Below are 10,223 nucleotides of genomic sequence, written 5' to 3' on the forward strand. Positions count from 1 at the left end.
TCAGCGGAGGTGGGGAGGAAAAAGTGTGCATCACGATTTTACGTTTCTTCCACTCCATTCCCAGGTCCCTATGGTCAGTCTAGAACGTGGCACCCAGAAGCCAGCGAGCTACACCCCTCCCCACCTCTGCGAGCTGGCCTCTCGAAGGATGCATTCTATGAAGTCACAGAAAGGGAACATCTGTCGGGTGCTTTCTGGGTGACCGGTACCTCACAATGGCCCTGCAAGCCGAGGAGATGAGGAGACCGTGACGCCGAAACAGAAGGTGATTTGGCCAGGCTCACACGACTAGGGGGTGGCGGGGCCAGAACTCTAATCTAGAAGTGCTGGCTGCTCCCCATTCCACCTTCCGAAGAAAGGAAAAGGCACAAGGGAGCATCCAGCCCGAATTCATGCGCATTGCGGCCCGGTTATTGCAGCATCGGCTGTCAACAAACCGGCAGCAGCTGAGCCTCAAAATGTGCCCAGCCTGGGTCAAGGAAAGCACCCAGTCAGGCCCCGAGTCAGTACTTCCCTACAGCTGCCAGATGACACGGCACGCCCACCCTCCAATCCCAAGCCCAGTCGCCCCCTGTCTGCAGGAGCCATAGCCCTGAACACGCAGTTGGGGAGAGGAAAAACCAGGGAGCCGGGGTTTCTGGGGATCTTCCCCTAGAGGCGGGCTGCGCGGTGTGGCGCCCTCAAGAAAGCAGCGCAGCGATCAAGGGGCGCAGAGCCCTCCCGGGAGGGACCCAGGCAGTGGTGGAGAGGCCTAGATGCGGAGGAAGGGCAGGAGGGCCTCCCCGGTACACGCCTGCACCCTCCTAGGCCCCAGCGCTCCACTCCGTGACTGCGTCCAGCGGGCCTAGCGGGCCTGCACCGGCACAGAACGACCCCGTAGCCCTGGGCAGCGCGGCCACGGCCGGCCTGAGCCTGCGGGTGTGGGGCTGCTCGGTGCCGCCCCGCTGGGCTCTCCGTGAGCCGGCGCCTGGGCGCCACGATCCCCACTCCCGCCTCCCCTACCTCTACAGAGCCACTCCCCGCGCCGCCTCCACCCCGCAGCCTCCACTCCAAGCTGTCTCTCCGCCCGGCTTGCACGCCGGCCCACTTCCTGCGTCGTCGCCATTTCGGTTCTTTTGCTGGACATCCTCAATCCCATCAGTCTTCAAAAATACCCCTACTCGATCTTTCCCCCCCAAGCCCCTTCCATTTCATCAACCTTGGCCTGAGGTTTGTCCCAAACGCTGTCAGCAAGCAATCAGGGCAGCGCGCTCCCAACCAAAACACACCGTGTTGGGGACCCCCTGCACTCGTCCTCATGGGAGCCCACCCAGGGGACCCCAAGTGGGTAAGGTGTGAGCCTGAGCAAGACTGGCAGCTACCGCTTTGCCACATAGACAGTCAGAGTTGGGTCCAGGGTCAGCGTCAGCTGATGGACTGTGTCTGTGTCCTGAGGCTGGGATCTGTCATGTCCAGGGCACCTCTGGGCGCTGGGCAGGGGGCCGGGGGGGGGGGGTGGGGGCGGGGGGGGGGTGGCAGGGAGGCAAGGATGCAGGCACTTCGGCCTCAGGCAATGTGCCTCCCACAATCCCACAGCTGGGTTGTCCCCTTACCACCTTCCCTGTGCTTGACCACTCCAATCTGAGGCTTCTCTTCTGGGCTCAGTTAGAGCCTGCTTTTTGGGGGCAGGAGGCTGCAACAGATCTCAGAGATCACAAACCACTCCAGAAATGGCTCCCTACCAGTTAACTGTGGGAAAAATTAACTTTAAAGTGTTGGATTCAGAGTGACTTTTAAGAAGTCACATGACCTCTCTGAGCCTATTTCATTTTTTTATAAAATAGGGACAGATATGGGGCGCCTGGGTGGCTCAGTCAGTTGAGCGTTCGACTTTGGCTCAGGTCATGATCTCAGGGTTCATGGGTTCCAGCCCCACATGGGGCTCTGTGCTGACAGCTCAGAGCCTGGAGCCTGCTTCGGATTCTGTGTCTCCCTCTCTCTCTCTCTGCCCCTCCCCTGCTCATGCTCTATCTCTCTCCCTCTCAAAAATAAAGAAACGTAATAAGAAAAATTTTTTAAATAGGAATTGATACTAATATCCATTCCAGAGGGCTCTGTGCAAATCAGGCTTGATGCAGGTAAAGCCAGTTTGTAGGGTGTTGAACAAATGTCCTTTTTTTCCTGCCTTCTTCCTGGACCTGTGCCATAATAAAGCCCCTTGCTTCCCACTCAAGCACTTACCTAACTGCTCACCTTTAAGGGAATTAGCTGCTTGTTAAAAAGCCAATCTTAGGTTCACGTTCACGACCTTTTGATATAATGCCACCTGGATTCCAGAGACTGTCCCTCTCCTACTCTGAACCACCTGCCACTAAACATGATTGGAATGTGCAGAGGATGAGGCTGTTGAGGCAGACAGACCTAGCTTCTCACCAGCTGTGTGATGCTAGGGAAAGTTGTTTACTCCTAATCCTCAGTTTGTCTGCAAAATGGGGAAATAGTGGTGCCTCGCTCATTGGATTAAGTGAGAATAAGTCACTCTGCAGTGCATGGCACATAGGAGTGCAGTACTCGGTAGGTATACCCTGATCACGGGCAAGCCTACCTCCCCATCTAACAGCTGAAAACACTGAGGCTTGGAAGAAAGGTGTCTCCTCCATAAAAGGAGGAGGGATGGGGCAGTGGCCCAGTAACTGCTTAGATTTCTGGATGCCGCCATCGGTTAAATGCTTTGCACCCATCTCATTGAATCCTCACAACACAGAGAGGTGTATCTTATCCTCATTTTAGAAACAAGGAAAACTACGCTGGGGTGGGGGTGGGGGGTGGGTGGGAGTTAAACAGCTTTTCCAAGGCCTCACGGCTAGTAATGCAACCCAAGACTTCACCCCGCACTCCAGTGCGGCTCTCTCGTCATCTAGCCTTGGCCCCTACAATTCTGCCTTGCCCTGGGAGTGGCAGGACAGGGATCCAAACTCTCAGCAATCTGGACCCACTCCTGGCTCAAGGCTGTTTTCACCGCCACTTGCTACTTTCTTTACAGAAACCTTCAAGCAAGGCTTTGATTCCCTCTCCACAGAGGGCCTCTTTTGTGCTCTGAATCCACCCCCACTTCCCTTGCCCCCAAGGCTCTGTGCTCCTTGGGCTACAGATACAGGGAGGAGATCCATGTCTGTGCACAGACTGCCCCTGGGGACTGCCGGAGGAAGTTACTCTGATCTGGGAGTCACTGAGCAGTCGAAGAAACTCTGCATCCACAGGAGCTGTGCCCCCATAGGATTCATGGGGACCTGGAGCTTCCCACCCCATCACCCCCCACTTGCTGGCTGCCATCCTGGCCCCCATTTAGCTCTGATCTGGAAAGAGCTGCCTAGAACTAGGGGTTAGGGGCACCCTCTGAGTTAGACATCCCTTTCTCCTTTCCCATCTTCCTTCTGGGTCATAAATGACTTTGAGCACCACCTATGTACTCATCTCCACTTATCTTCTCCAAAGGGAAGTTGGGAAGTGGCGGGGAAGGGGGGTGGGATGAAGAGATGTTCAGACTTTAGACTCCTAGAAAGTCAAGAGATAACGCCATCTCCGTGGCTGGGTGGTGGTAACTCTCCCTTAGCCTCTGGAAATAAAAACTTCCTGCAGTTACCTGTTCATTTGGAAATGTGGCCATATTTCATATATCGTCTACCAGTTTTTCTTAGAAAGCTCGCAATGTTTACAAAGCACTACGTATCCTTTGTATTTAAAACAATACAGTAGGATGCAGAGGTATGATTATGAAGTGACAGACTTGCACGTCCTTTAACTATTAATGTCTTCAGAACGAGTTTATTGTCAGAACCAGAGCCCAAATCCTGGGTCTGCCAGCTCCTAACACATAACCTTGGACAAATGCCTTAGTTTCCTCATCTGTAAGATACGGATGGTTCCTTCCTATTTCCAAGTGTTGCCGTGAAGATTAAGTGAGCAACATGTAAAGTACTTAGCCCACTGCCGGACATCTATTAAGCACAGCTACTTGGGGAAACAATGGTGCCTCGCTCATTGGACCTGCGACCAATGGACAGCGACCTGCACAGCTACTTATTACTAACATGACAAACGTGTTCCTGCCACTGCCCAGTTCTCTCAGGAACTTGCCTCTAGACACTGCTTTTATGGTCACTTTAGAAATCGTAACAATTTCATTAAGGTCACAGATTTTTCACCCCCAACTGTCATTCAGCTCAGTCACTGTATTGTTGGGGAAAAGAAATCGGCTCCCCTGACTCCGGGCAAAGTTTGGCCAACTTTGGCAAAACCAAATTACCACTCAAGGGGCAAAGATTCATCATTACAGAAGATATGCAGAAGAACAGGCACAGTTCTCTGAAGGAAACTCCCAGAGAGGTGAGCCAACACGGTTGGGGCAACCAGCCCACAGCTGACCAGGGGAGACTGCAGCCACATGACATGTGCTCTGGTGCCCTACCCGAAATAACATTAGCCACATGCCTTTATGGTTTGCGATGTCTGGGGGAAATCCATCCACCCGAGGGGAGTCTTCTCAGCTGGTCCTACCTCCGGGACCCTGTAGCCAGGATCCGAGTCCCATTAACCATCTGCTTCCTTCCAGCCTGGCCAGAGCACCAAGTGACTGAGGTGCCTCACCCTCGCACTTTCCCGTCTCCACTCAGGCACGTTCAGTCTTAAACCTTCATCCTGTCAGCCTCACCTCCCTTTTCTGCAGGGCTGGGGCCCAGGAGGCTAGAAAGGCTCCCTGGGCAGAGCGCAAAACCCATTTGTGAAGACCTAACACTGTAAGCTGCAAGCTGACTGCTCTCTTGGGCAGGCTCTGGGCGACCCAAAGAGGAATACTGATGGTTTCAATACAGAAGTGGGTCTAGACCAAGTGTATTCCACTGGACACATTCAGAAATCAATGGCAAGAGAGAAAGGACACTGAGTCATGGCACTTCACCCAAGACATAACACAGGAGGCTGCAGATGAAGGGGGTAGGACATAGGAGTTCCCCACACCTAGTATTTTAACCAAATGAAAGAATAATCTGGGGTCTAGGAGAGAAAGTGACCTAGTCATTCTTTACAGCTCCCCGTCTGACCGTGTGGGTCTCTCGCCGGCCCAACTGCGGCACTACAAAGTAAGCACAGGCAGAACCGTGGAAAATACTGTATTTATGTACATAGGAGGGACAGCTGCAAGCCCCTAACAGAGGACAGGCCACCCCAAAGAAAAATCTTAGCAGCAAATTTCTATCTCCCTCAGCACTCCCAGCACAGCTCAAGTTGGAAGGCTGGGCCTCCTGTCTCTCGGCACCCATCATACCCTTCCCACTGTAGAATTCCCAGTAAGGCAGGGAAAAGGAACTATTGCCAGAAGTGAGGCCCGGTGGGAGCTGGGGTGCCTAGTCATTCCTAGAGAAGAGGCAGTGACTCTATCGTGAGGGGTGGACCAGGAGCAATGCTGGGACTTCTTCTCCGGGTCCTATGGCCTGCTCTGTTGAAAGCTGGCAGTAGAGAGAACTGGAAGAAAGTTAGTCATGGATTCATGGGCGTGTGCACACATGCGTGCAGCAGGACACGGGTTGTGCGTCTTCCTTGTGCTTGATGCCTCCGTCTGCCGTCCTCTCCGTGACGGCAGCCTAATCCTCTGCACCTCTGCCTCTCTGTGGCTATGGATCCAGAAACCAAGTGTTTCTCCAAACAGAATAGCTGCGGTTCAGCAACAGGGCAAAGGTAACAGCTGTCTCGGGGGAGGTAAGACAGATGACTAGAAGAGTGGTTTGCTCCAATCAGATATCCTTGATTTGGTTCTTTTTTAAAATAACAGGCTGGTGACAGGTATAGTGGCTCAAGAATGACATGGTTCCAATTCTGTTATTACCCTGAAAGAGGTCCCCTTGCTGACCTCCCAGATAGCAACGCTTCAGCAGGCAGAGGCCATTCTTGCGGCTGTGGTTCTGACTGCTACCTGCCTTCTTGACAGGGCCTCACTATCTCTCCACCAACAAGACTTCACATTTCCAGGGTTCCTCTCACACCTGGGCTGGACCTCGTCTGGAGAGTCTGAACAGCCCAAGGTGTTGGGGGGCAGGGCGGGAGGGAAGGGTGCCAAGTGCCCAGCAGGGTGTCCAAAGGACCCGATTCTAGACATTGGATTTAGGGGCTGAGTTGAGGGGGATCTCCTTGAGCTCCGTCCGCATGCACAGGTACTCCCCGATGACAGCCATGAGCGCAATGCACACGGCTTGGACCAGCCACCAGGTCAGCGCCGAGGGGAAACGGGAGCTGTAGAACCAGCAGCCCAGGAGGTGAAAGAAATGGACAGTGACAGTGAAATCCAGACACTGCTTCCCTCGCCGGATGAAGTACAGCAAGCCCAGAGCACTGTGGGGAGAGGACAGCAGTGAGTTGTCACTGGGTTGTCCTGGCCTTAGATCATTTGGGGAGTAGGGACAATTAGGAGAACAGCATAGTGGTGGGAAGCAAGCAAGAGAAGCATGAAGCGGGGGTTCCACTATTAGATGCCTAGAGAGAGCTGGCAGGTAATGCGGGGGGAGGATCGGGCTGGGCAGAAGAAAAACCAAAGTACAAGCTTGATGAGAAATGGCGACTGTCACCCAGGGGAATCCTAGGGACTGGTGGGGACTGCAGCACCCTGAGGCACACGTGGACCATCCAAAGTGGGGACCACAGAGACCTGCAGCTGGGCAAATCCTCATGCCGGAAGGTTGGCCTGGGATCAGTCAATCTTCCCATTTTCCAAGAGAAGCCAGAAATCTGGATTTATTTTTTTAACATAAAATATCCTGACTTTCAACTCAGTGGAAAAATGTTTTAAATGCCACTTGGGGGATGGTAAAACAGAGCATAATCTAGGAGCCAAATTCAGGTCATAGTCAGCCCACCCGTTTTTCAGTCTCCAGTGTGAGGTTAAGAATAGTAATGTGCAAGGTACTGTTTTAAGTATTTCCCATGAATGAATTTGTTTCACCCTTAAAACTATGAAATGGGTAATATTATTCGCCTCATTTTACCAAGGAGGAGACTGGGGCTTAGATAGATCAACCTGTCCAAAGTCACGAGACTAGTGGGAAGCTGAGATTCAAAGCCAAGTAAGTCTGCCTCTACAGCCTGAGATCTTAACCATTATGCTAAACTGCCTCTCAAAGGGCAGGCAATGGTCACGGGTGACCTTAAATGTTACCCAGCCAAACCCCTCCGTGTACCAACGAGGTGCCCGAAGCCGAGAGAAGGGAAGTAACTCGGCCAATGGCACACAGACCACGAACAGAACCGACTTCTCCTGACCCCCAGTCCCACCCCTTCCTCACCTCGTTCCACAACAGGGAAGTGATCTGAGATGGAAGCTAACCCCCAGGCGGCATGCAGAGTGATGTAAGAGCTTTCCAGCTAAGTCAAACAGCAATGGAAGGAGCCCTATAATGGAGCCAGTCCCAGAACCGGCCTTTGCCACCCACTTTAGTCCACCATGCCCCAGGAATAAGTGCCAGCCTGTCTCATGTCCAAATTGAGGAAGTTAGTTCCAGTGCTAGGACCCCCAAAAGCTGGAGAGCAAAACTGGTGATACTCACCAGGTGAGGGCGTTGAGGATGAAGGACATCATGGAGAGCCGGCCTGGAGGGGTGGAAAAGCCCAGGATCTGAGGGGGAATCACAAATGGAAATATGCTGGAAAAGTGCCTTGGCTTGGCAGAGCTCCAGGCTCCAGGACCTCCCAAGGAACAATCATTCTTCCCAGAACACAAAGAAAATAGGTCCCTGCATCTGTGTGTCAGCTTATTTCCAACAAGGTGCTTTCACAGACCTCCACTAGAGTATCTCACTGGACCCCAAACAGCAGGCGGGAAGAGACTTACAAAGGAGAAGCAAAAGTTCAGAGAAGTAACTTGCCCAAAGTGATACAGTCAGTAAACTGCAAGAGTAAGGTCAATTACAGGGTTGAGTAAACTGAGACCCCACCAGCCAGACACCTAGTTTTGTAAATAAGGTCCCAGGGAAATGCTACCACACCTATTTGCTTAGTACTGATGCTGGCTGCTTTTGCACCACAATGACAGAGGTGAGTTGGTGAGAAATCTCCTGTTACCTTGCCGAGGGCTACACAGAGAAGCAGCAGCAGGAGCAAAGATTCCATTCCGGATCTCCTGGCTCTGAGAGCTGTGCTCATTACCATACACCACAGCTGCCTCTCAGATGCGAAGATCTCATAGCCCTCCTTGACTATAAAGCACTTTCATCTTCCTAGGCACCTCTGGGGTCTCTGGCCTTCATAACATTTTGCTGAGCATTATTCTGCCCAGTTTCCAGAAGAGAAAACCGGCTCAGAAAGGTGAAGCAACTTGCCCAGAGTCCCACGGCTAGTATATCTGGACCTAGATTGGACGCTAAACCTCTCTGAATCCAAAGTACAGGCTCTCTGCGTTGCAGTCCATAACCTCTCCACTACTGGTCTCATGATTTTGCAGACAGGAAAACTGAGGTTCAGAGGGGACAACACTTGGCCCACATCACACAGCTAGTAAGTGGAATTTCAACGGAGGCCTGATTCCAAAGTCTAAGCAGTTTCCATTATACCTCCGTGAATGTTCTTTTATCCACCCCCCTCTTCCGTTTGGCACCTGAGAATTTGGGGCCTAGGGAAGTGAAGTCACTTTCTCAGAGTGTCAGAGAGGAGATGCATCAGGTTGCCTGGAACGCAAAGCTGCTCCTTGACATCCAGGCCCTTTCCTTTGAATAATCTGCTTCTGTTAACAGTCACTAAATTTTATGGATAGGGCACCTGAGGCTCAGAGAGAGGAGATCCCTCCCCCGGGACCACAAAGTAAGATGGTGGTCCAGCCAGGTCTGGAGCCCAGTAGTGTCAGACCACAAAGTACACCCGACGAGGCCGAGACTCCGCCCGCGCTGGCCCAGAGACCCTACCTCGGCGTCGAACATCTGGTCCAGCGAGGGACTGCTGCGCACCAGCCCGTCCACCAGCGCCAGCCACAGGCCCAGCGAGCCGTAATAGACTGTCTGCATGAGGACGATCTGCGACAGGATCAGCAACGGGTCCCACACGTAGCTGCGGAACTGGCCCGCCATGCCGGCCCGCGGGGCCCGGCCGCCACCCGGGGCCTGGGTCAGCGCCGCCGCGCCATGGGCCCCGGGCCGCCCTGGCACCTGCGAGGACACACGCCGGGCCTCAGCCAGGGAGCCGTCACCATGGCAACGCCGCCCCGCCCGGGAGGAGGGACCGGGACGGAGGGGGCGAACCCATTCCGGGAGCGGGGGTGAGGGCGGGGCGGACAGACCCATTCCCAGAGTAAGGGGAAATCCTGCCCATTCCGGCTGCTCGGACCCCGCCCGTCCTCAGGCTTCTTCGGGGTCCACTTACCGGTGACGGACTCGAGGGTCGAAGTGTCCGAAGACGGCCCAGCCTCACCGACTGACCCCCTAAACAGCGCTGACAGACAGGACCATGGAGGAGAAGCCCTACCTGCCTAGAGAGGCAAAGATCCAGCTACAGCGGCGGAGCCGCGACCGCGTAGGAAAGAAGCGTTTCCGGGGAAGGCGGTGGAGGGGCGGGGCTGAGGTTGCGCAGGCGTAATGGACGCAATCTTCGGCCGAGCCACCTAAACTGGGTACGGGCCGCGGGGAAGCGAAGTATGCACATGCGCAAGATGAAGAATGAAGGCGAACGGAAGTGGGGCACGTTAAGCGGTAGAGCTTGCGTGCCCTCTACAGGGGAGTCTTGAAGACAAGAGGCGCAACCAGGAGATTAGGGAGCGGGGTGGGCAAGAGCAAGGGAAAGATGTTTAGGAATTAACAAGTAGATAAGTGCTGACTCTACCTTCCCTCTCCTAGTTAAAGTCTGGGATAACTTTAAATGAACCTGCCAGGTCTTCCACACATGATTTTGCCACGGTTCCCGTTTGACAGATGAGTAAGGCTCAGAAAAGGAAAGCAAGGTACCGCCTCAAAGAGTTAGAAGACAGAGTTAGTGGCAGTCAGGATTAGAATTCACGTGCCAACATCGCAGCATTGATTTCGTGCTACTGGATTACAGCAAGGTTTGGACACGTACGAATGGGAAAGTCCCTGCCCTCTGACACAACCTAATTATTAGAAAGGCAAAGTAGTGAATGTTTTATAATGTGGGTATCAGTTTGTATTTATATGTACATATAAACTTAAACTAGAAGACAGGACAGATTCTGAAATCATAACCTAGGAGCAGATTCT

General features: G+C 53.3%; 1 protein-coding gene across 3 annotated transcripts in view; it reads right to left on the reverse strand.

Moving 5' to 3' along the window:
* SYS1 (SYS1 golgi trafficking protein) overlaps nucleotides 1-9,564 on the reverse strand; it is a 35,162-nt gene extending 25,598 nt beyond the window's left edge. Inside the window, exons 1-4 of one of the 3 annotated variants that reach the window (XM_027070200.2) lie at nucleotides 9,376-9,562; nucleotides 8,922-9,161; nucleotides 7,572-7,639; nucleotides 5,132-6,363 (exon numbers count right to left, since the gene is read on the reverse strand). In XM_027070200.2, coding sequence (XP_026926001.1) covers nucleotides 6,123-6,363; nucleotides 7,572-7,639; nucleotides 8,922-9,083 — 471 coding nt within the window. In that variant the 5' untranslated portion in view covers nucleotides 9,084-9,161; nucleotides 9,376-9,562 and the 3' untranslated portion in view covers nucleotides 5,132-6,122. Of the gene's footprint in view, nucleotides 1-5,131; nucleotides 6,364-7,571; nucleotides 7,640-8,921; nucleotides 9,162-9,375 lie in introns of those variants that run through there. The other 2 variants (XM_027070201.2, XM_053199898.1) reach the window with 2 other exon arrangements.
* Between the last annotated feature and the right edge of the window lie 659 nt (nucleotides 9,565-10,223).

Source organism: Acinonyx jubatus, chromosome A3 (genome assembly GCF_027475565.1).
Source record: "Acinonyx jubatus isolate Ajub_Pintada_27869175 chromosome A3, VMU_Ajub_asm_v1.0, whole genome shotgun sequence".
NCBI classification, from domain to species: Eukaryota; Metazoa; Chordata; class Mammalia; order Carnivora; family Felidae; genus Acinonyx; species Acinonyx jubatus.